General features: G+C 34.4%; 1 protein-coding gene across 2 annotated transcripts in view; it reads right to left on the reverse strand.

Annotated features, from left to right (window-relative positions):
• The window catches only part of AQR (aquarius intron-binding spliceosomal factor), a 97,646-nt gene that overhangs the window by 42,209 nt on the left and 28,160 nt on the right, over positions 1 to 27,277 (reverse strand). For both annotated transcript variants that reach the window (XM_012766344.3, XM_076004233.1), the window contains 7 exons: positions 26,943 to 27,056; positions 25,105 to 25,208; positions 19,644 to 19,746; positions 16,710 to 16,830; positions 10,837 to 10,978; positions 5,684 to 5,862; positions 2,258 to 2,425 (listed from right to left, as the gene is read on the reverse strand). In XM_012766344.3, the coding sequence (XP_012621798.1) occupies positions 2,258 to 2,425; positions 5,684 to 5,862; positions 10,837 to 10,978; positions 16,710 to 16,830; positions 19,644 to 19,746; positions 25,105 to 25,208; positions 26,943 to 27,056 (931 nt within the window). The remainder of the gene's footprint in view (positions 1 to 2,257; positions 2,426 to 5,683; positions 5,863 to 10,836; positions 10,979 to 16,709; positions 16,831 to 19,643; positions 19,747 to 25,104; positions 25,209 to 26,942; positions 27,057 to 27,277) is intronic.

A 27,277-nucleotide genomic window follows, 5' to 3' on the forward strand; every position in this document is an offset into this window, starting at 1 on the left:
GTGGTTATAATTTAATAACAAATATTACTATGCTATTAAGTATGAAATGTCTGATTTCCTTAAGTACTAAGTTTGACAGCTGATAAAACTGACATTTCACTTTGACACTTCTTGTTTTATTTTTATTGTAAAGGTACATCCTTAGTCTTTCAAACACACAGTTTGGCTTGTGATTATCTTTCAAATTTTTTTTAGAGTAGTTTTTGTAAAACCATAGGTAAGTCAAAAATTCATGTTATTTTCAAATATGAGTTTCATTGTGGAACCAATGGAGCACAAACAGCTTGAAATATCAATGAAGTGTCTGGGAAGAATATGGCTAATGAATGCACAGTATGTCAGTGGTTTGAGAAGTTCTATCCTGGTGATGTTAATCTTGAAAATGAGACACATGGGCAACCTGAGATCAAGGTGGATAATGATGAGCTGAAAGTTGTAGTGGAAGTGAATCCATCTCAACCTACCTGTGAACTAGCAGCAAGGTTTGATGTTACTATTCCAACAATATTGGGCCATTTGAAACAAATAGGAAAGGTAAAGAAGCTGTATATTAATAGATGGATTCCACATGAATTAAATGAGCGTTGGAAGAGAAATCATCTTGAAGCTTACCTTTCTTTGCTGTCACTACATAAAGGCAAACTATTTCTACATTATATTGTTACATGTGATGAAAAATGGATTCTTCTTAACAATCTCAAGCATTTGGCACAATGGTTGGATAAAGATGAAGTGCCAAAACACAGTCCAAAACTGAATATTCATCAAAAAAACCTAATGATCTGGCCAGGTGCAGTGGCTCACACCTGTAATCCTAGCACTCTGGGAGGCCAAGGCAGGTGGATCGTTTGAGCTCAGGAGTTCGAGACCAGCCTTAGCAAGTGCAAGATCCCATCTCTACTAAAAATATAGAAAGAAATTAGCTGGACAACTAAAAATATATGGAAAAAAATTAGCTGGGCATGGTGGCGCATGCCTATAGTCCCCTGGCTGCTTGGTAGACTGAAGCAGAAGGATTGCTTGAGCCCAGGAGTTAGAGGTTGCTGTGAACTAGGCTGATGCCATGGCACTCTAGCCCAGACAACAGAGTGAGACTCTTGTCTCAAGAAAAAAACCTAAAAAATCTAATGGTGTGTTTGGTGGTCCAGCCTGATATTATCCACTACTGCTTTATGAAACCTGAATCGATCAATGATAGCAGATGTCTGCTGCAACCAACTGGATGAAATGATGAGGATACTTGCAATAAAGCAACTGAGAATAGTCAATAGAGACAGGCCAATCCTCTTGTAAGACAATGCTCAACCATGTTGCACAAACAAGGCTGTTCAAACTATAGAGGCTGGACTCGGAAACTCTGTCATCCACTGTATTCACCAGACCTTGCACCGACTGATTACCACTTCTTCCAGGCTTTGGATGACTTTTTGCAAAGAAAAATATTCAGGTTTCAACTAGCTGTGAAAAATGCCTTTTGTGATTTCATTGCCACTTGCTCTCCAGGCTTCTTTGCTGCTGGCATAAATAAGCTACCCTTAAGATAGCAAAACTGTGTTGATAGTTTAGGCCCATACTTTGATTAATTGTACTGCTTCTTGTTTAAGATATAATAAACTACACTTCTGATTCAAAAATCAGACATTTCATATTTAGTAACCTAATATAAAGGCAGTCAGGACAATAAAAGAAAAAATTTCAAAGAGATAATCAGTGCAAGCATAAGAATCAAAGAGCTGACTAATGCTGGAAAGCAGTGTTTTCAAATGGGGTAAAGCTGGCATCTTAGGCAGGGCAATTCCTTCTATAAGACAGTTCTGTTTAGATGCTTAGCATTCCTGGCCTTAATACACCAAATGCCAATAGCTTGCCACCACCCAGCCCTATGCCAGTCATCTGACAACCTAAATATCACCCATGCATTTCCAAATGCAGGACACTATTGTGCCCAATCGAGAACTACTGCTATGATGAATCAAAACAGTAAAACTTAAAATGGAAAAAGCAGGCAAAGCTTTGAATAAAGATGATTTCAAAAGATCCTATCCTTTCCAATATGTAACAGAAATTTTGAAACCATATTACATTATCTATTTCCAAAACTGCATAATAAGTACCCTACACATATTTTATACAAAATCCTGTGTTAATTTAGTATGTGAAACAGTTAAAAAATATTACTTAAGAAGCCAAAAGGAAAAAAGGCAAAGAAATTTTCCATTCTATACACATACTCATTTAAAAATAGAAATCACCATACCATCTTCAATGACACGCCCTTTATCATCCAGCATGCCCTGGATTTCACAGCCTCTGACATAAACCAGGCCAACCTGCTCAATAAAAGGTCTCCTCCGGTCAAACTTAGTGCCATAAGGTTTTGTGGGCCGCACAGTAATTAGAAAGCATACATCATGCTTACGAAGACCTGGTAAAACATAAAGACATTTTCATTTATGAGAATTTCATTGTTTTCATTCTTTTGTTGGCAAATTCTCAACATCTTATCTTTGGAAGAGAGATATACAATATATTTAAAACATCATAGGTGACCAATGATTATTATTGTATCGTAACACAATTATGGGTTTTCCTATAATCTTTAATACTCAATAGTGGATAGTAATAATTAAAATGAAATTATCATTATATCAAAATTAGAAATTTTTATGCCATGAATAAACCCTCCAAGTCATGCTACAGCTCCAAAATTGGACACTCGTCATCATTCTTATTTTTAACATTCTTAATAAGTAACCAAAAATATGATTGGCCTATAATCCATCTATATCACATTTAGCAGGTTTCTAACATCAGTTTAAACTATCTATCAGTGTCATTCTACTGACAGCCTAATGCTATTTCACTAAAACAGATCAACTCAAGAATAATTTATCAAGGCACAAAAGTACTGTTTACAGACAATATCTTGAGAAGGATGGTTGAATATATATAGTTTCAGTTGGCAAACAGTGAAAAATTTGTAAAAGTGAATGCCAAGAAACAGGAGACTTATGCCAAGTCCATAGCTTCTCAATCATTAGACCAAATAATGGACTCAAATGGTTTCCCACTCTATTAAAAGTATAGGTACTAGAAGACAAAGGACACAAAATTAGATCTCATAGCATGTAACTTCATACCATTTAATCCTCATTTCTTTTCCCATCTGTTTTTATTAGACAATAAATGACATAAATGTAAATGCAACACTTTGCTGGCTTAAAACCTTGTTAACAAGATAAAACTAAATCAAATCAGCAATGTGAGTGTGTGGATAATACTGAAACCATTTTGTTTTAATTTGGAGTGGTTTTAGAGTATACGTAAAGGTAGAAGTGATAACTCTGCTTCCTAACATTGACTTTATTATTTCCCAACACATTCTATGCAAAGCAAGAGAAGCAATGAAAACTAAGGGGAACTATTCCACTAGCTGAGTTGTACTACTTGCATGATGTCCGATCTGCACAGTTCATTAAAACTTCTAAATCTTAAAGCCAAAGAAGTGGCACTGAGAAGTCATTTAGTCCCTGCCAACGTAGGAGTAATTTTTTGGCATCATGAGGGATGACCTCTTATTCCCTCCTAAAGCAGATCATTTTACTGTGGGACATCTTAGATTTATATTTTAAAAAACCTATATTATAATGAGCTCAACTATCTCTCTCTCCTTCTAATCTTTTAGCTGTACTTTCTGGTATAGAATCCTGTATTTTAGTTTCATTAATTCTGTTTCCTTAATTTTAAATTAGGGTATTGGAGAAGACTGAAGGGATAAGAGGAATGTCTTATAGCTGCGGTCCTCAACCCCCAGGCCATGGCCAGTACCTGTCCGTGCCCTGTTAAGAAATGGGCTGAGCATCACTGCCTGAACTCTGCACCGCCCACAACCCCTGTCCATGGAAAACTTGTCTGTCTTCCATGAAACTGGTCCCTGGTACCAAAATGCTTGGGGACCACAGTTTTATAATATTTAGTTTAAAATCTTCAAAACTGTTCTCTGTTTTTATAAAACATTCATTACTGTTTACAGACTTCTCTCTCATTTTTTGCTCCCATTTTCCATTTGGTTACCCTATATGTGATGAAAATAGGGGCTGACTTTGGTCCTGATCTCTAAGAAAACACTTTTCTCCCTATTATACCCTGTATTATAAATCACTCGTCCCATAAAACTCTATTGTTCCTTGTGTTGCCCATCAAAATGTAACCATTCTACTTTTCACTCTACCAGAGATTGATGATTAAAAGGAAAAAAAAAAAAAAGGACTGTCTCATGTCCTTCTGAGAACAGTCAGTAAAGGGGCAAATGGGATGTTTGGGTAAAACACTCCTTTGTTTTCCTTAACTCCAAAATGCAGATCTGTCATCTCTAAAGGGTCCTTTTTCCTTTTTTTAAATTTCCAACTGTTATTACTTCTGGGGGCACCCAAAAAGTTATCTCAGTTTATTACTTCACTGTGCAAAACACTATTGTCTTTCTCAAGGTTCAGCAATAAAGGTGTGCATTAGTCTTAGATGTGTAATGCACCAGACTGGATGGAACTCTTCTGAAGAATACAGGAGTCACAAAAACAATCTGTTACAAACTATACCGATTACAGTAGTAATTTGTTAAATATTTGGCCTCCTTCATTGGTTTGTTCAGAATTCTTTGATAAATATATCATATAGTTCCTATAGTTATAAACAGCTATACTGGGAGCAAAAATTTCTGAAAACTGATCCATCAAGGGACTCTTTCCTTCTGGCAGGCTAAGAAGGTAGAAGGAGATAAAATCTATCAGCTACTGTTTCTCAAAACAGGGCAGCAAGTAAGACCTTTCACAGACAGCTGGGAGAAAAGCATAAAAGAATTAAAAATCAGTTCATATGCTACTTCAGACACAGGTGTTATTGATTTTTTAACTCTATTGGACTTAGTAACTTTAAACATATCTGTCTCTAAAAAAAATTAATTTTGACATAGAATGCTCATCCCTAAGACCTTACCTAGTAAAAAACCAGGAGAAATAACTCATTTAATTTCTCTACAAAATTATTAATATATATCCTTGAGTACATTTGATTAAACTGATTCTTTATCTGACTTCCTCTATTTGGTACAAATAAACTATTATTTCTTTCTGAGTTGTTATATACCACCCTGCCAAATTCCTTCTGAGTTTGCCTAATTTTGATTTTATATCTTTATTTTCCACAAACCAGATGTATTCCTGTTCTTTTCACCTTGGCTTCTTTTATCTTTCAAAAATACCAATTTTCCTTACTTACTCTGCATATGTATACAAGTTATAAGGAAGTTTTCTCCCTCTCTTTAGTGAACACTAATGTTTTTATTCTTTTTATATTGATCTCACATATTGATAAATAATATCTTATTAAATTTAAGACTTTAAAATGCTATCCTAACAGCTTTGCAAACTGCAATTTTCAAAACACTTTGATACGCATACAATCTTATGCTTTTTGTTAAAATATTAAGATACCTAAACATTTTTGTATGATCCTTGGTAGTTTTACTACTAATAAGAAAGACAATTAACATTCTTTAAATCAAACTTCAAGAATAAACTTTAATAAAATGTTTTCCTAACGGTCAGTAAAAGTACTTTCCTAATGTTCTAAGTGAAAGTCTACAAAAAGGCAATAGGTAACTTCATTTTTTGAAATACAAAACTACCTTCCCATTCATCTTTGATGTGATCTCTGACGTTCAGATTGATGGTAACATCTGCACGGACTCGGGTTGGCCAGTTTTCACCTATGTTGGGTTTGGCAACCTCAACTACAGTAAATGCCACAATGGGCTGGGCCATTCGTGCCCAACCTCCAAACACTACACCGCCATATTCAGATTGCCTGAAAACCAAAGAAACAGATGATTAGTCAAACAAAAAATAACTTTCCTCCAACTTTTAAACAAGTAAAACTAGTAAGATATTCATACATTGTGAAATCATTACCAGAATCAACCTAATTAACATATCCATCATCACACAGTTACTATTTTTTTGTGTGTGGTGAAAATACTTAATATCTACTGTCCTGACAAATTTCAAGTACATAACACATTAACTATAGTTACTATACTTTGCATTAGGTATCCAGAACTTATGCACCTTATAAATGAAAAGTCTGTACCCCTTCCAACATCTCCCCATTTCTCCAACCCTCAATCCCTGATAATACCCTTCTACTCTGTTTCTAAGTTCAACGTTTTTAGATTCCATATGTAAAGTGAGATCGTCAGTATTTATCTTTCTGTATCAGGCTTATTTCATTTAGAATAACATACTCCAGGTTTACCCATATTGTCAAAAAGAGCAGGATTTCCTTCATTTTAAGGGCTGAATAATGTTCCATTGTGTGTATATAGATACATCACATTTTCACTATCCCATTTATCCCTCGATGGACAGTTCACTTGTTTCCATATCTTGGTTATTGTGAATGCTGCTGCAATGAACAGGAGCAGACAGGTATCTCTTTGGGACACTGATTTTACTTCCTTTGGATAAATAAATACTCAGAAGTGGGATTGCTGGATCATATGGCAATTCTATTCTTAATTTTTTGAGGAACCTCCATACTATTTTCCATAATGGCAGTACTAATTTACATTCCCACCAACAGGATTCCCTTTTCTCCATATCCTTGCCAACATTGTTATCTTCTGACTTTTTGATAACACCCATTCCTGGCTTGGATTTATATTCCCCAATGATTAATAATGTTGAATTCCTTTTCATTTACCTATTTGTCACTTATATGTCTTCTTTGAAAAAATGTTTTTCAAGGTCCTTTCCCCATTTGTAATTGGGCTATTTGGTTTTTTGCTATTGGGTTATATTATTCAGTTTCATTTTGAAGATATATATACACACATGTACATATATACACATACATATATATATATATACACATACACACACATATAAAAAAGTATCCTTATCAGATGCATGGTTTGCAAATATTTTCTCCCATTCCATTCGGTTGCCTTTTCATTTTGTTGATTGTTTCATTTGCTGTGCAGAAGCTTTTTAGTTTGATGTAGTCCTTACTTGTTTATTTTTGCTTTTGTTGCCTATGCTTTTGGTGTCATATCCAAAAAATCACTGCCAAGACCAATTTCACAGAGTTTTTCTCCTATGCTTTCTTCTAGGAGTTTCATAGGTTCAGATCTTAGGTTAAATCTTTAATCTATTTGCAGTTTATTTTTGTGTAAGGTGTAAGAGATCCAATTTCCCTTTTTTGCATGTGGATATCCAGTTTTTCCAACACCATTTATTGAAGTGACTCTCCTTTCTCCTTTGTGTATTCTTGGTACATGCATCAAAGATTAGTTGATCAGACATGTGTGGGTTTATTTCAGAGCTTTCTATTTCCTTCCATTGGTCTATGTGTCTGTTTTTATGCCAGTACCACACTGTTTTTATTATTATAGCTTTGTAAAACAATTTGAAATCTGGAAACATCATGTCCCCAGCTTTGTTCTTGTTGATCAAGATTGCTCTAGCTATCCAGGGTCTTTTCATCTTACTAATTAGCATCCTTTCATTACAGCCTGAATAACTCTCCTTAGCATTTCTTCTTCTTCTTCTTTTTTTTGGGAGAAGGGTCTCACTATGTTGCCTGGGCTAGAGTACAGTAGAGTCATCATAGTTCACTGCAACCTTAAACTCCTGGGCTCAAGTAATCCTCCCAGTTCTAGTAGCTAGGACTTTAGGCATGTGCCACCATGCCTGGCTAGTTTTTCTAAAATTTTCAGTAGAGATGAGGTCTCCCTATGTTGCTCTGGCTGGTCTCAAACCTCTGGGCTCAAGCAATCCTCTCACCTTGGCCTTCCAAAGTGTTGGTATTATAGGCGTGAGTCACCAGACCCAGAACCCTTAGCATTTCTTATAAGATAGGTCTAGTGGTAATGAATTCTCTCAGCTTCTGTCCTATTTTCTTTCTTTCTGTTTGTCTTTATCTCTCCTCCATTTCTAAAGGATATCTTTATTTTATTTTATTTTATGTTCTTATCCTTTTACCTTTTCCATCAAGATGGTCTCAATTAATATTTTATCTTCTGTATTTTAAGTATTTCTATAAGCAGCTTCAAATACATTTTAGAGTAAGGCATAATTTTAAAAATTAAAAACAAGTAAACAAATAATAATTTCTATGCAAATGCCTCCTTTACAGTATAATATTTAAATCATTTAAATGATGCTGCAATGAATTGGAGGAAAAAATAATCAAGCCAGTTGTAATAACTAGAACCATTAACATTCAAATATCCATTCTTTCTTCTTATTTTACTCTAGTGCTTTAGTTTTTACATTAAATAGTGTATTTGGGAAATCTGCAACATAAAAACTATACCATCACTCCAAAATTGGAAAGCACTGGCAAAAAATGACATGCTTACAAAGATAAACTATATCCTATGTAAAGGTTTTGTGTCATGACAAAAAATTATAGGACATCAAAGACAGAAATTAATTAAAAATAAAGCTCTGCAATCCAGTGACTTGGTTAGTACTAGGACAATTTCTAAAAGGCATTATCTTGTATCTAAACCCTTGTGAAATAACTTTCTATTATCTCTTCCATTTTTTACAGCTTTATTATAGTAGTTTACATACCACGAAATTCATTCATTGTAAACATACAGTTAACAGAGTTGTGCATCCATCCCCACAATCCAATTGCAGAACAACTCTATCATCCCTAAAAAAAAATCCCTCTTGTCCAACTGCAGTCCATCCCTGTTCCCACTCTGAGGCAACCACTTATCTACTCCCCTTACTCCTTTTTCTTCTTATAAAGTCTACTTGAAAGGTGAAGTATTACAAAGTATAGACTTCTGCCCCTTATAAGCACATCCTTTATTATTTACTGCTGCTTGGTGGTTTTAGCCAACTGAAAATATAATCATTAGAACCATGTAATGAGTAAAAATGCCTCTGCCACATTTCCACCTTCAGGATACATGGAAGAGAAGCAAGCCAGGTCCCTTTTAAGATCTCATCATTTTCAACAGTTTTCAATTATGGACATTAGGAATGTAAATTCAGAAAAATTTATTATTGCAAATGTGACTAAATTAACTCCCCAAAGTGGTATTTTCTTCCCCTACCAGAAAATGATGTAATTAAAAAAAATTTCTTCTACTAAGAGACCAAATTACTCTAAGTAATTGTGTGGTACTTGGCATTTAAATAAAAAATAAGAGAACTCTATTTGTTGAACTGCTATTTAATAAAGCCCTAGCTTGCAAAATGGCCAAAATTAGGCCCAGAATCTGAGCATATAAACTCAAGGTAACCATAAATTGTAAGGAAGTTTTCGGATCAAGCACTCCCCCAGGGTCCAAACAATGGGCAGTAATTTCAGCAAAGCTGTGGGCAGGGACGAGCAACCAGTGGGCATACAAATTTCACAGTGCTCGTCTGCCTACTGACTCAACTTATTATTAAGTCAAAAATTCTTTGTGTAGTATTTTATAGTCTCACCCAGAATAACTTTTCACATAATAATTAAAAAAAATAGAACTGCATATAAAACATAGACGTGAAAAAAATAGATCATAATCACAATGTCCATGGTAGCTCTCTATAATTAGTAAGGAGAGAAGCCTGAAAAATACCTGAATCAGTTCACATTCAAAAGCTATTAAGAATCCTAGCACTCTGGGAGGCTGAGGTGGGAGGATCACCTGAGGTCAGGAGTTCGAGACCAACTTGAGCAAGGGCAAGACCTGCCTCTACAAAAAAATGGAAAAATGTCTAATTTTCCAGATGTGGTGGCGCATGCCTATAGTCTTAGTTACTCAGGGGGCTGAGGCAGGAAGATCACTTGAGCCCAGGAGTTTGAGGTTGCTGTGAGCTATGACCACGCCACTGCATTCTAGTCGGGACAACAGAGCAAGACTCGGTCTCAAAAAACAACAACAAAAATTATTAAGCTTTTCATATATGGTATAATTGTATATGTCAACATGGTGTGACTATAATGTAATAAAAACTCATTTCACAGAATTTTACTCATTTATAATTACTTGTGATATGAAACATATCCTTCAATTTCATACTTAGAATGAAATAGTGAAGTAAAAGCATTTACCCAAAGTCAGTCAAGTCTAAAAAACCAAAATTAACTTTTGCAAATCTTGTAACAGAGCTGCTACAATAATTAGGACAGACTTTTCTTGGCTAAAGGAATTCCAGACATGAGCTTGGAAGTAGCAAGTTGAGTTTATACACAAACATTCCTCAAATAACTAGACCTATTGGTCTCTTTGAGGGAATCTGTGGATGGAGGGCCAGAGAAGACTTTTCAATGTACCACTTCATGCAGTGTCAGCAACAGCCCTCACCCCCTGCCAATTCCCTTAGAGAGGCTGACTGTGACTACTGGCAACAGTCACACGAGCAGCTAGGTTAGTGGAATACCCCTTTACCATCTGCTTCCACCGGGACTTAAACTATCCTGCCCTAGCACAGGCCTGATGGCCAACTCCTGCCCTTCCCTATTCACTTGCTTACTAATGTCCAGCCTACTCTCCTCTACATCTCTCCCTTCTCTCCCAGAGCATGATGCCTTCTCCCCCCGCCCCCCTCACCATCCCTCAGCCCCCATACCCAAGGACACAGATACACTTTCTATTTTAGCACTTTCGATATATTTGAAGTCACAGTGAAAAATTTCTCAAAGAGTAAATATCCCCTATTTTGGAGGGCATTTTTGTACCAGGTATATTATTTTTAAATATACTTATGAGGTTTCTGACACGTATTAGTCACTGTTTTTGCATATCTCCATTATAAGTGGAACCAATTTACTAACCATGGCTTCATTCTGCTGACACTATCTTCGATGTCCTGCCTAATTTCATAAGTTGATTCTAAGCGGAAGAGATTAAAGTTCCTTAACAGGTAGTCATGAAGAGTCAAAAACTGTAGATTCAACTTGGGAAGAGCAAGACAACCTGAAAAGGAAAATAATAGCCACATTTGAAGTAATCTTTTAATCAGACATTTGTGCCATATATTTAACATGGTGCCAAAAATTTGATAAGAATCTAATGACATCTGAAATGCAGCATATGTGATAATGCCTTATCTTTATTTTCACACAGATATTTTAACCAGATTAAGAAATATTGTCTATTAAGAAATGGGAGCTGGGCGCGGTGGCTCACGCCTGTAATCCTAGCACTCTGGGAGGCCGAGGCGGGCGGATTGCTCGAGGTCAGGAGTTCAAAACCAGCCTGAGCAAGAGCGAGACCCGTCTCTATTATAAATAGAAAGAAATTAATTGGCCAACTAATATATATAGAAAAAATTAGCCGGGCATGGTGGTGCATGCCTGTAGTACCAGCTACTCGGGAGGCTGAGGCAGGAGGATTGCTTGAGCTCAGGAGTTTGAGGTTGCTGTGAGCTAGGCTGATGCCACGGCACTCACTCTAGCCTGGGCAACAAAGTGAGACTCTGTCTCAAAAAAAAAAAAAAAAAGAAATAAAAAAAAAAAAAAAAAAAAAGAAATGGGGATGGGCAGAGCGTGGTAGCTTGCCCCTGTAATCCTAGCACTCTGGGAAGCCCAGGTGGGTGGATCACTTGAGCTCTGGAGTTCTAGACCAACCTGAGTAAGAGCAAGACCCCATCTCTACTATAAAAATAGAAATTAGATGGACAACTAAAAATATATAGAAAAAATTAACTGGGCATGGTGGCGCATGCCTGTAGTCCCAGCTACTCGGGAGGCTGAGGCAGTAGGATTGCTTGAGCCCAGGAGTTTGAGGTTACTGTGAGCTAGGCTGACGCCACGGCATTCACTCTAGCCTGGGCAACAGAGTAAGACTCTGTCTCAAAAACAAACAAACAAAAAAGAAATGGAGATGAAGAATAAGTCTTATTAATACATGTAATTAGCATATCGGTGATTCATATGCCAACAGTACTTCTTAAAAGAATTTAAAGATGCTTAATACTAATAATGCAGTCTCAAGTAGTTTAAAAACTCTTCCTTTACCACCTAATTTATATCTGGCAAATCTTGAAGTGAATAAAGCTACCATAAACTTAGCCCATGTCAAAATTTAGCATGAAAATAAAATTAGTATGTTGTATTACATAAACTGATTTCCAATGATCACTAATGTGCTCTGAACTTGCCTTTTAGTTGAACTTAAGGACAAAGTATTGCTTATTGCTTGTTATTTTATTCCAGATTTCCCCTTCTCTGACTTTTATTATTTATTAACAAACACTATTCGTTTTATTACCCTCACTTCAAACTATTTCTCTTGGACAATAAGTGACCAAGCACTAAGTAGCAATATCAAAAAAGTTAAAAGAAAAAGAACCCCCAAACACATTTTACTGACAAATCATATTTTCATCACCTTTATCCATACTATCAAAGCAATAATAAACTTAAGGCAATAAACAATGATGTGTATAAATTTCACATCACTTATGTCAGTAAACCCTGACTTATAATTTGACTCAATTTCTTTCAGGCCAGATGCTGAGGGAAGGTATCTCTTTTGATAGCACATTTTTATTTAAAAAAAAAAATTAAAATGTCACCAATTTGCAGCCTTCACTGAATTAAAAAATCTAAGTGTTAAGTATCAATGGCAAGAAAGACAAGTAGACAGTATGTGCTTCCTGATGAAAGAATAAACCACCACAAAGAATCTTGCCAAAGGAGAACCTTAGCTTGATCAAGCTTCTTTAACCAGGTGCCAATTTGCAAGAAAAATAAAGGCCAGAGGAATTTGCTGCACCATGCCATGCATATTCAATCGGAAAAATCAAGACTGTGGGAAACTCTACAGATAAAACCAGGTTTGTTGTTTTTTTTTGAGACAGTCTCACTTTGTTGCCCAGACTAGAGTGAGTGCCGTGGCATCAGCCTCTCTCACAGCAACCTCAAACTCCTCGGCTCAAGTGATTCTGCTGCCTCAGCCTCCTGAGTAGCTGGGACTATAGGCATGTGCCACCATGCCCGGCTAATTTTTTGTATATATATTTTTAGGTGGTCAATTAATTTCTTTCTATTTTTAGTAGAGACGGGGTCTCGCTCTTTATCAGGCTGGTTTCTAACTCCTGCCCTCGAGCGATCCGCACATCTCGGACTCCCCAGAGTGCTAGGATTACAGGCGTGAGCCACCATGCCCGGCCTAAAACCAGGTTTTTTAACAGAAAAAAACAAAGGAATATATAGAGCAGGGGTGTGGAACCAGTGGCCTGAAGGCTACATATGGCCTTCTAGGGACTTAAATGCAGCCTTTTGACTGAATCCAAATTTTACAGAACAAATCCTTTTATTTTTATTATACATTTTTGTTCATCTTTTATATATTTAAAATGAACGGATTTAAAATGCCAAAGGAAAAATAAGTATCAACGAAATAATCCTCTCAGATTGACCAGCACAACTAGAATATTAGTAAGCCATAAGGGCTAAATTGATGGCTATTATGCTCATGATTTAGTTTTAACTCCCCCCAACCACTGGTGCCACTACCACATGAGGCTAATTGGCGAGAGTTTATGGGGGTCCGGTACACCAGTCTGCTGTCAGCTTTTGAAAGCCGTGCACTGTTTCTGTTTGAAGTAAAACTTGTGAATAGTTGCACAGCTCGACAGTATTTTCAATTCTGTCTGCTTAACAGCCCATGATGTCAATGAAGACCAAGAGAACACTGAAGAAAGCAAATAGATTTTTTAAATGAGGATTGGGAATTGAGCTACTGTTCCTGCTAACGATAAGATGATTTTCTTGCCTTGTGACACTGCAATATCAACATTAAAGAAATTCAATGCTCATCAGCATTATAACACTCCTAAGGATGACAAATATTTTTAATTAGAGGGAGAGGTGCAAAAGGTTGTATTGCAGAAGTTAAAAGATGAAAAGCAAAAACAAAGAATTCTTTTAAGCAGCAAAAAGACCTGGAAATAATGCCACCGAAGCAACTTACTAAGAGTTCAAAAAGGGAAGCCATTCTGTGATGCAGAAATTGTGAAGGAATGCATTGTCGAAGTTGTAGGATGCTTAGACCCTGATAATGTTTCAAAGCACAAACAACTGCCTCTTTCAAAGGAGAAACATAACTGATGGGCAGCATGAACTAGGCTTCAACCTAACAGAACATGCAATGCAATACTTCAACTTCATACAATACTTCAAAAGGAAAATATATATATTATTCAATTGCTTTGGATGAATTAACTGATACTACTGACTCAGTACAAGTTTTATACTTCATTCAGGTCATCATATTTTCTTTGCTATGAAAAGTTACTCTCTTTGGGCACTCTTGAGAACAGAATATGGGAATAGTTATCAACTTTCAAGATAAATGTTGTGAAGCTAGACTGAATTCAGTAAATTTAGTGAGTGTATGTATACATGGTACACCTTCCATGACAAGAAAACATGAAGGGTTTATTGCACAGATAAAAAAAGTATTAAGAGATCTAGATGCTCTCATTTCTTTTCATTTTATCTTGCATCAGCAAAATCTCTGTGCTAAAGCTACCAATTTAAGTGACACTTTGGAACAAGTTATAAGTATTTTTAACTATATTCCATGCAAATGTAACACAGCATTGTCAGTAACATAACATGCTAAAGTTGAATGATGAAATATTCAGTTTGGATTTGCCGTATCATTCTAAAGTGCATTTCATAGGGATAGGTGTTAGCCAAAATTTTATCTCTGTGAGAACAGATAATTAAATTTTATGAAGAAGAGAATCAGCAATGTGAATTATTGAAAGAAGATTTCTATGGGTATACAGCATTTCTGTGTGATATCATGTCAATCAAAATGACTTGAATATTTCTTTGCAAGGTAATTCTATCTATGATATGCAGCAAAAAAAATTCCAAGCATTTCGAAAAAAGCCATCTTTTTTCAAAACACTTCTCCTTCAAAAGGAAATTTCAGATGAATATTTTCCCCCTTTAGCAAAGCTTACTGATGAGCAGGAAGATATATGCAAATCATCTAAAGAATGTGCAGCCCTTATAGGTCCATGAATTGGAGAATACAGTGAAAGGTTCACTGACTTTGAGAATCATGACATCACATTCAAATTAGCATTTCAGCCTCACCCAGTTGATATCATCAAGGCACCTAAAGAACTAACTACAGATGGAATTGATTGAGCTCTCCATAGATGACATTTTAAAGTCATTATATGATGCTAGGAAAGAGTCAACTGAAATATGGAAAAACGCAATAGAATATCCACACCTTCGGCAACATGCCCGAAGAATGCTTTCTTGCCTTCAACACTTATTGCTACAAATCTACATTCTCCTATCTAACCCAAATCAAGATGCTCTTAAGGTCACAAATGACTGATACCCATCATTTCAGAGCATCAACTGAAACTGCAGACCTCCATGCTGCTATCACATATTCAAATACTTTCCAACAAAAAGCAGACATAGCAAAGTCGTTAAAAAGTTAGTTAACTTTAGAATTAAGAGTTTTTATTTTTGAAATTATTAAGTATGTAGTAGTTAGATTTTTACAAAATAATGTACATTTTTAAGTATATCTAACTGAAGTTTCTTGAATGCGGCCTTATATTTGATTACAGCTAAATTAACAAGGCTTTTCAACATGAAAAGGTTCCCCATCCCTGATATAGATGGTCCCAGTAAAGTAAAAGACATTTAAAAAATGAAACCTTGTAACCACCTTGTCAGCTATCCAGAACCCTCCAATGTGCTCCTTCCTAGTTACAACTTTTTCCCTTTACCTGAAAGTAACCATTTCCTGACTTTTATAGCAATCACTATCTTGAATTTTGTATAGCTTTTTCACCCAAGTGTGTATCCCTAGACATGAGAAAGCAACACATTAACCATGGTAAGAATATAAAAAGACATGAAGACTGCCTATTCTGAAATTTAGCACAATTTTAGTGCACTGGGTTTATGGACTTTTGGCTCTAGAATATGATAACCATCTTAGGTAACTACACCAATACTTATACTTGTAATGTCTTCTAATAATCAAGCCAATGTTCAAAAGATTTCCTGAAATTTCTTTTGAAATATGCCTTCAAAATATACCAGAATGCACTTTTAAATATACTCAGTTGTGGCAGATTCTTATCCTCAGAGGATGAGTACAAAGCATTTTGAACCAAATCTGGGGAAATAGGTAGGTGAGGCAATACCATTTTGGATCAAAACTAAGGGTTTATTATTAACTAATGATAATGTCTTTTTTTTTGGTTTTCATTATCTGGCTTTATAAAGAATTCAAAAGAACCTCTAAAAAATGCTTTGAAAAGTAAATTTCTACCAAACATAGCCTCTTATAGTGACCAAATGACAGCTACACTTCTTGCATTATTAGATCTCCCTGAAAACACAGTTTTATTACTTTATGGTTACATTTTATACAGGGTAATATATAGATATGTGTATATATATCTACACTATATATAGCTATATCTAATATAGAGTATAGCTATATCTAATATAGAGTATAGCTATATCTAATAAAAATTCTTAGTTTTAAGCATTCAAAATACTAAATCCTTCTTAGCTTCTAAAGTTGAACTTGAGGGTACTAGAACATTATCCTAATGTATATAGTAGACTGGAATACATTTTCAATTATATATGATAAATTCTAAATTAAGTTTCATGTTACATCTGAATCCTATATTTCTTTATCATACCTTCCCCAGAATAATACTCAGTTGGAACAATATTTTCATCCCATATAATTTTCTCAGTTGGATACAAAGGCATCTGGTTCAACTGCTGAATCTGAGAAATTCTACGTTCATGACGAGATACCTAAAAGAAAGGAAACAAAGTTAGAAGTATCTTTTTTAATCAAAATAATTTATGGAATGGGAAGTTTCATATCTGTCAGTTATTATAGCACTTTAACAAGAGATTTTTTTTCCTTTTCCTATTTTCTCGATATATCACATGCCTAAAAGAGGTACCAATAGTGCTGGGCTTGGAATCAGATGAACTTGAGAGCAAATCCCAGCTCCTCTATTTATGAGCAATGTAAAAACTGGGCAAGTTACTTTAACTTTCCTGACCTTAGTTTCCTTTTCAGTACAACAGATAAATACCACATACCTCTCAGGTTTCTTATGAAAATGAAATGAATATTGTAAAACAGTATCAAAGTCCTTGGCACATACCAAGAGTTTAAAAACCATAGCACTTAGTATTAACTAATGTAAAAAAAAAAGAATGGGAGCTCTAAGTCCTGATTATAGTTTTCATTTTTATACTAACTAGTTGTACAATCTGAGAAAGTGTATTAATCCCCTGGCCTCAGTCTTCTCCCTTGTAAAATAGGAGAAGGACTTGATGACATCTATGTACCCTTAATATAGTAATCTATCTCAAATATAAAAGTAAGTTTATTACCTAATTAATGTTAAAATAATGACATGTTAGAAAATGTGTCAAATTCTCTTCAGCTGAATATAGTATAATTTTAAGAAAAAAGATATCATAATATCTAAACAATATGTATATTTCAATTTTTTAATCATAATTAGGATACTAGAAGAATCCAAAGCCTGAGGAAAATCCTTTAGGAAATGGAGAAAATGAAAGATGACGTTGTAGTAGCACTATAAATTTTAAAAATTATTCTTTTGGCATAACCATTTAAATCTTAAGGATAAAATTCTAGCTACAATACCCTAAAAGGCAGGGGATCAACTTTATACTCAACCTATTTTCCATTAAAAGGATTCCTGGAAAAAAAAAAATCCTCATTTCTTTCTATAGTAAAAGTTTATTATCAATTCCTCAAACCTGACTGGAGAGATTTTACATTGTCACAAAAATGCCACAAGAATTTTTAAGGAAGCACTTCTAGTCAGAGGCAGTGAAAAGTGATCTGTAAGAAGGAAGGCAAAGATGGTTGCTCAAGTAAATATATCAATAAAAAAGTATTTTCCTTATTTGAATTAGAACCTTCTCAAGGATTTCTCCCCAAATGGCACTTAAACATCTGTTACTAGGCTTAAAACACCTGCTACAAATAGTTTCCTGTCACTGCTCCCCAAAACTAGCATACCATCTTCTCTCCTACAGTGAGAGATTGTATTTCACATCCTATATTAACAGCATTAGCTTCAAAAATAAATTCTAATACAGTGTGCCTAATATAGTTCCACATGTATAAGAATCTGTATATACACATCAACACAATATATGTTTGTTTAGGCACAAAAAAATGTTTGAAACATGAAAAGCCATTCAACTTTATAGCAGGCAGGAAACAAAAAATAAAACAAACTACCATTTTTTTTACCCATCAGATTGGCAAAAATGGGAAAACAGATAACACCCAATGCTGGTAAGAGCCTGCAGAGATATATTTTAATTCACTGTTGATGGGAATATACATCTTTTGAAAGGTAATGTGACAGCAACTGTTACATTTTAAATATGCTTGTGCTTCAATCAAATAATTTCATTTCTCTCTTAAATGTCCATACACGGGCATAAGGAGGCATACAAAAAAATTGTTTCATTATTTGCAAAACTGAAAACTGCCAACAACCTAAATATAGGGTTATGGTTAAATACTTATCTAATTTATGAAATGTTATACCAAAGTAAAAATAAAAGTATATCTATACCATACAAATGGATTAAACCTCAAACATAATATTAGATTTTTAAAAAAGCAAGCTGCAGAAGAATACAGCACGACTCAATTTCTATTTTAAAAAATACAAAACTAGATTCCTATGTGGTGTGTATATTTTTACATAAATGTATAAAGAAGTTCTGGAAGGACTTGAGTGTTGATCTAGATATTTCTATATTATTATAACAAAATGTACTCCTATATTACTTCTAAAATTTAACTAAATCAAATAAATTAAAACCACAATTTTTTTAAAATCTGGAAAGAGATATATGAAAGTATTAACTGTGTTTCCCTCTGGAGAACAGAATGGGAGTCCAAAGGGAATAAAATCCCTATTTTTAACCTCAAATACCTCTGTAATGTAGTTTATTTATAAAATCATATATTAATTTAATTTAAAAATACAAAAATGCTTTACAAAATCACTTTTTAAAAAAAGTAATTTCCAAAAGTGACTGAGAAATCCCCTAGAATTCTTAAGCCACTTAGTGATAATTTACACTATTTCTAAACACTCCCAAGGTTTTCTACTGATAAATGTATGACTTAATATTCAATATACTATGTTTAAATGATCACTTTTAAAATAAATATATAGGAATATGTCTATTCAAATATTTGTGGTGTGTGTGTGTGTAAGTAACCGTGACCTCCTCAGAGGCAGGAATGGTGTCAGCTGTTATGTGTCATATGTAGCACTGACACCAAAATAGAGTATCTGACACAGAAGCTGCTCATAAATGCTTGCCAATAGAATGAATTCATGCCACAAAGCAGTTTTAAGAGATAAAAGACTTGAGAAAAGAAATTCAAATGATAAAAAATAACTTCTGACAAAACCAGAATTCCCAAAACAGATGGAAATTATCTACATAATCTTTAGCCAACAAGAAACCTATATGAACCCCTATCTTGATGAATGCTTTTAAAAGGCAGGGAAAATCACATGCAAAATTCAGAGCACACTAATACTTACCAGCAATTCTAGAAGAAATTCTTTATCCAAAGTTGTGTCTTCGTTGTTGGGGAGTGTTGGCAACAAGCAGAGGTATGATGCCACCTGGTGGAGCGTGTTTGAACTGCAGAATAAAGAATGTTTAGAATACTTCATTCACAGTAACTTTACTTCACTTTTGAAACGAGTATTTCCACAGATAGCTTAAAAAGTAAATACAATGCCATGAGACTAACAGCAAGTAACAACTAGCAATGAAAATTAAACCTTTGATGTAGGGTTCTCAAAGTGTTTTCTGCAAACCTCTCATGGTCCACTAGGACAACATTTTAAAAATATTAATACTAAGACATTGGCTTTTTTCCCACGCCTTTATGTATGCACTGCCAGTGCAAAAGCAATGATGTGTAAAACTGCTGGCATGGACCTAGGCAGTGGCACCAACCTCTACTACAAGTAGTCATAGCATTCCTCACTTACACATGCAGTTTTTTTTAAAAAAAGAAAAAGCCAGTTTTATTTAAGAATGTCTTTGATGAAGCAGTAAATAATTATTAATGCTATTAAATTTGGGCTCTTGAGTATCCACTTTTTAAGAATTCTGTGTGACAAAATGGGAAGTACATATTTTGTACACAATTTTTACTTCAAAGAATGACTGACAAACTATGCTTATTTGGTCTTAAATAAATGGCAAGATTTTTTTTCAAATGTGAATGAAATAAGCCTGTAGCTTCAAGAAAAACAGCCACCAGTATTTGTTGCTACAGTAAATTTAAATTTGCATTCCCAAGTGAAAATTTGCAATCGCCACTGTGAGCTCCACAGCTTTCTAGTACATAAATAGTTTCATCATCCCCCTACATTCTCTCATGCCACTTTAAATTAAACCCTCCTCTCCATCCCAGCCCTGGCAACCACTAATCTGTTTTCAATTTCAATAATTTTGCCTTTTCCAGAAGGTAAAATAAATAGAATCATACATTAGGTAGGCTTCTGACAACAATTGCTTTTGCTTAGCATAATGCATTAATTCACTCACACTGCAGTATCTGCAGATGATTTCTTTATATTGCTGAGCAGTATTCAATTATAAGATGTAGCAGTGAGTTCATTCATTCATCAGCCAAAGGATATTTATGTATTCTAGTCTTTGACAATTATGAATAAAGCTATTAGTACATTTTTGTACAGATTTTTGTGTGAATATAAGTTTTCATCTCTCTTGGGTATATCTGTAAGTGGGGAATGCAACATGCATATATAAGTGGATGTTTAACTTTACAAGAAACTGTAAAATTTTTCCAAAGTGGCTATCCATTTTGAATTCGCATCAGCAATGTATGAAAATTTCAGTCGTTCCACAACCTTGTGAAGAGTCATTACTTTGTTTTATTTAAACAATTCTAATAGATATGTAATGGTATCTCATTATGATTTAAATTTGTATTTCCCCTATGACTAAGATGTTAAGCATTTTTCCATGGGCCTATTGGCATCTATCTATTAATATCTACTTTGGTGAAGTGGTTGTTCAAATCTTTTGCCATTTTTTTACTGTCTTCTTATTAAAGTAGCCCCCCTCCCTTATGTGTAGTTTTGCTTTCCATAATTTTAGTTACCCATGGTCTGAAAATAGGTGAGTAAAGTAAGATATTTTGAAAGAGAAAAAGAGCGAGATCACATTCACATAAATTTCCGTTTATAGAGATAGGGTCTTGCTCTACTGGCCAAGCTGGAGTGCAGTGGCATGATTATAGCTCATTGCAGCCTTGAGCTTCTGGACTCAAGCGATCCTCCTGCCTCAGCCTCCTAAGCAGCTGGGACTATAGGTGTGAGCCACCATGCTTGGATAATTTTTTCTATTTTTTTGTAGAGATGGGGGTCTCACTATGTTGCCCAGGCTGGTATTGAACTCCTGGCCTCAAGCAATCCTCCTGCCTGAGCCTTCCAAAGTGCTTTTTTTTTTCACTGTTCTAGTCCTAGTCAAGCTGGACTAGGCATGTTGGGTAAAGGAATCATAAGTTACATAACACACAGTAAACACACATCTGGTTCGAAGAGCAACTGCAGCATATGCAGCATTGGCAGTGGTGCCTTAGCAATGGTGGAACTATTTTACACCAACTGGTTTAGGACTACAAAGAGTAAGGACCATCCAGTATCAGGATACAGCTGTAAGGTTTTACGAACCATTCTCATTTCTAACTTTAGGACATTGATGTTTTTCCCAGGCTATCTTAGTATTACTGCTTTAATCCCAGATCAGATAAAAAGGACAATATGCACAACCTCCAACTAAAATCCTGTTGTAGCCTAGACAGTGAAGTGGCGTGGCATTTGAAGACTTTAAAATTGCAGCTCTTTTTGAATCCCCCAAAGTGTATCTGCACTCTTCTTCAAATGGGCCTTTCTCTTCTTCTTGCAAGCATGGGCCATTGCACCTAGCCACATAACTTTTAGTACAGTATACTGTTATAAATGTTTTAAAGTATTATTAACTATTGTTATTAATCTCTTACTGTGCCTAATTTATAAGTTAAACTTTATCAGAAGTATCTACACATAGACAAAAACATAGTATATACAGGGTTTGGTACTATCTGCAGTTTCAGGCATCCATTGGTCTTGGAATATATTCCCTGCAGATAAGGGGAGACTATGAGACTGAGTTCCCAGACTTCTGGATACTATTCCTTCATCAGATAGATATCTGTTTAGCCAATATTGTCTCCCAGTTTGTGGCTTGACTTTTCATTCTCTTAACAATGTCTTTCAAAGAGAAGTTTTTAACTTTTGATAAAGTTCAATTTTTTCCCAATACGGATTGTGTTTTGGTGTCTATCCAAATCATTGCACAAACTACAATCCCAAACATTTTTTTTCCTATATTTCCTAGAAGTTTTAGTTTTGACATTTAGGTCTATGATTCATTTTGAGTTAATTTATATATATGATGCGAGGTACGGGACAAGCTTTATACTTTGCACGTAGATGTCAAATTGTTCCAGCACCATTGTTGAAAAGAATATCCTTTCTCCATTGAGTTGCCTTGGCACATTAGTCAAAACTCAACTAACTATATATGTATGGTCTATTTCTGGACTCTCTATTTTATTCCAATGATCTATATGCCTATCCATTTTTCAATAACATAGTATCTTGATCACTGTAGCTTTATATTATAGTAAGCATTGAAAAAAGGTAGTAGAAATCCTCTAACTTCATTCTGTTTCAAAATGGTTTGGGATTTCTAGTTCCTTCGCCTTTCCATATCATTTTTAGATGAAGTCTATCAATTTCCATAAAATATCCTGCTACGATTTTGACTGGAATTAAATTTTATCTATAGATCAACTTGAAGATTCACATCTTAACTAAGTCCTCTGATCCAGGAGCAAGACAGATCTCTCCAATTCTTAAACTAAGTCATTTTAATTGCTTAGAATTCTTTGACATGGTTTCTGATTCCACTCTGAAAATAATTTTTAAAGAAACTACCACTTGTCAAATGTTGATATAGTATCAAAGAATATCCCCAATTATTTGATAAAGCTATCAAAATATGCTTTCCTCTGCATAAGGCCAGATTTTCTTCATTTACTTCAACCAAAACATCTCACAACAAAATGAATCCAAAAGTATTAATAGATCTGCAAATCCTACTGTCTTCAAATTAAACCAGACATTAAAGAGATTCAGAAAAATGTAAAACAATGACACTCTTACCATCATGCATTTTTTGTTCATTTTGGAGTGACAATACATATATTAACATCTAATGGATTTTAACTGATTTTTGAAATGAATTAATATTTAAAACCTTCCACTTTTTATTTCTAATGTAGTAAATATAATTAATATAATCCACATAAACAAAAGTTCTCTGGGCTCCTCAGTAATTTTTAGGAGTATAAAGGAGTTCTGTGGGCAAAAATAAATTCCCCAGATGGATTATGTAGCTAAATTGAATGTAAAAAACCAAATCTATAAAAGTGTTTTAAAAATGTAAGACAATATTTTATGGATTTTTGGTGAAGAATGCCTTTACATAAAGCACTTGACATTGCTATTAAAAAGAAGATTGACAGATGTGATTAAAAACTAAAAATATTTGTAATGACAAAAGACACCATAAACAAAGTTAAACCAAAAGAAAATATATTCAGCACAAACTAGACAAAGGATTACATAAAGGAATATATAAAGGTTCCTTAAAAATAAAAACAGTAAGACAATAAGCAATGGAATACAAAATAGCAAAGGATGATAAGAAGAAATTAAAGGAGAAATATAAATAGCCAAGAAAAAAATAGAAAGATATTCAGTTTCCCCAATATAATCAAGGAAATGCACAGTAAACAATGTCCTTAGATTGGCAAAAATTAAAGACTAATTTACCTAGTGTTGGTAGGGAGAAAAATATATCCTTATACCCTGTTGGTAAGTATAAATTGGTAGTCTTTGCTAAAGGAAATTTAGCAACATATAATGAATTTTAAACACATGACCCTTTGAGTCTGCCATTTTGCACCTGGGAATCAGTACCAAAAATTTTTACATAAAAGTAAAAAAATGCTTATTGTAGAGAGTTATTTATGATAGCCAAAAATTTAAAACTTAAAGATCCATCAATAGAAGAGTAATTAAAAAGTAGCATAGTAGTCCCATTTAATGGAACTCTGCAGTTATTTAAAAGAAATAGATCTATGTGTTATTATAATTTACATCCTCATATGAAAATGAACAACCAAACCAACCTTTGTTTCACTTTAAATAGTCAATGAACTAAACATAATTTTTCCCAAGACTTAAGGAGAGATAAGAGAGCACAGTGTTTAGGAGTCAGGAATCAGACTACCTAGGTTTACATCCTGTCTCTGCTATTTACTTGCTGTGTAACCCTAGGCAAATTACTTAACTGGTTTACGCCTCAATTACCTTATATGTAAAATGGTAAGTACTACTAACATGAATGTTTTGAGATTTACTCAATTTAAGAGAATGTGTATCACATAGTAAATGTTTGCTATTATTATTACTATTTTCCACAAAGTATATTAGCAGATACTAAGTACCAGAGAATAGTACTAATTCTATAAATTTTAAATATGCAAAAATTTTCCTCACATCTCTAATATCACACATGACAAATCTTTATTGGTTTCTGTTGTATGTTGTTTATGACTGATGGGATTGAACAGTTCTGTGTTCTAACCTAAGAAAAATTTAAGATCTAGGAAAATTGTGTAAGTCATAAAAAATATAAATTTTACCAAAAAAATGGATAATTATAGTTAAGTAACTCAAAGTTATCAAACTACTAGACAGAAGCACCAGTTCTAGATGTCAATAAAGAGTGAAATAATAAGCAATATTACTTAAAGTATTACAAAAATGATTAAAAGCAACAAAGAAAAGTAGAATTCAAGAAACATGACACCAAAAGAGAATACACAGTTTTCCTTTCATTTTGTTTTACCTAAGAGGTCCAAAAAACTTGACCAAGGATTCCCGAGTATCTACTTCTGCCACATTTGAAAGGGCAAAATCATAGAGTTCAGGAAAATGTGCAAAAGCAGCTCTCTACAAAAGAACAGCAAATATATCAATAATTAATATCTACATATTAATACAACCATCTACAATTTATTTACTATATAATGAAAATATTAATACACTTCTCTTTCTTCTTTGCTTCTCATATGTAACCTCCTCTGCCTAATTCAGCCAGAAGCAATACAATGGGGAAAAAAGTAGAATTGGTCTAGTAGGAATATCAAAAACAAAAAAATCAATGTTCAGTTTTCTGTTTTTTTCTTTTTCTTTTTTTTAAAAGCAGAAGATGAAGCCAGGTGCAGAGATTGCTGGGGCCACCCGATGCCAGTGTTGAGATTTTGATTTCTAAAACTGGATTTTGAATATATTGTACTTGAAAATAGCCACAAAGGCTAGCTTACTGATAGGAAGAGAGAAAAAAACAAACACTTTATTATCAAGAACTGGCCCAACAAGACTAAAATAAAATCCCAAGGGAAATTGCCACTGGAGAAATAACTTGAAAGAGAGGTCAAAAACATGTGCTTCTGCTCTGCTTTTGTTTGGTATGCTGGGAAGAGAGGACCTTGCAGCGTAATATGCTCAAACAACATGGGTTGCAAGAAAATAGAAATAGCAGCATTATGATGATTTGATAACAGAGTAGCTAAGATAATATCCCTAGTCTCCCTTGATGTCGATGTGGCACAGAAAAGATCCAGAAGTTTTCATGTGCTCCATGGTGAATAATATAAAGACTGCCAAGGTTAAGGGCGAGCCTGTCATGGAATTATTGCAGACAATGGCAAAATGACCCTAAAACCCAAGCCTGAGCTTGCGCCACATAAGCCAGGAAACGAATGAGAGTCAGCTCTCAGGAGAATGCCAGCACCATCAAGAACAAAGTTGGGGTCTCCTCGGCAGGGGAAACAGCCAAGTTCCTTGGGAATAATCAGCAGCTGTGGTAACTTGAAGAGCAGAAGCGGAAGAACAAAAACACTAATATTCTAAAAAAAAAAAAAAAAAAAAAACCAAGAAAAGACATCTGTGCTCTTTCCTTTTCCAAAATAATAAGGCTATCTTAACGTCTCCATGTATCCAGAAGCTACCTTAGGAAAGAAGCAGGAGATCACAGACTCCTTGACAGACAGCAGAACTGACTACGTAAGAGAATTTGAACTAACATTTGACTTAGTTTAGTCTTTACCCTCCCCACCAAAAAACCTCTTTAAAACAAAAAAGAAACTGAATTACTTTAAGTTCACAAATAAAAGCTTCCTTCTGCCATCAGAGAGTGGGGCTCAGGAGCAAGATGAGATCAGTCACAGAAAACAAAGGTACTTTTTGGCATATCTGAGCTATACCAGTAAATTTCAGTTTCACTGCATGTGTTTATCTTAAAAATGTGCAAAATGTGCTTATACATACATAGCTTGCCATATGTTGAAATATTCTTTTCATAAAATAATAACAGCAGAGCCAATATGTAAAATAAATGTGCCAAAATGGTCTGTTAACTAATTCTGAATACCAAATATCAGTATATTGATTCACAGGACTTAGATGGTCTGTGAAAAGAAGCCATTTTTTTCCATCAAATTCATCAAAACGAGAAACGAGAAAAAATTCATCAATTCATCAAAACGAGAAACATTAAATAAGCTGAAGATGAAAACACTATTAATGTAATACCTTTTTCTATTTGTACCTATACAAAACCTAAATTTTAGTATGACCCAACCTTATGGAGCATATATAAAGGCTATAATGCATTTCAATTACCTGTAGAGAAGTAATTCTATCATAGTGAATTGTAGTCATCTCATTCTCTGTCAGAGCATTTCCAGTCTGGTCATTAATTTCAAAACCAGTATAGAACTTGAGCATGTCTAAAAGCTGAAAAGACACACTTAAATTAATAAACTGTATGAACATATAATAAAGAAAGCATAACACTATTTATAATAAAAATAATAATAAATAATATTAATAATGAATACAATTAATATTAATATTATAATATTAATAAATAATAAAAATAATAAACGAATTCATATACATTCGCAGAGGTGCTGAAAAACTTTGGAATGTAAACATTACAAAAAAGATTTTAGAAC

Source organism: Microcebus murinus, chromosome 6, assembly GCF_040939455.1.
Source record: "Microcebus murinus isolate Inina chromosome 6, M.murinus_Inina_mat1.0, whole genome shotgun sequence".
NCBI lineage: Eukaryota > Metazoa > Chordata > Mammalia > Primates > Cheirogaleidae > Microcebus > Microcebus murinus.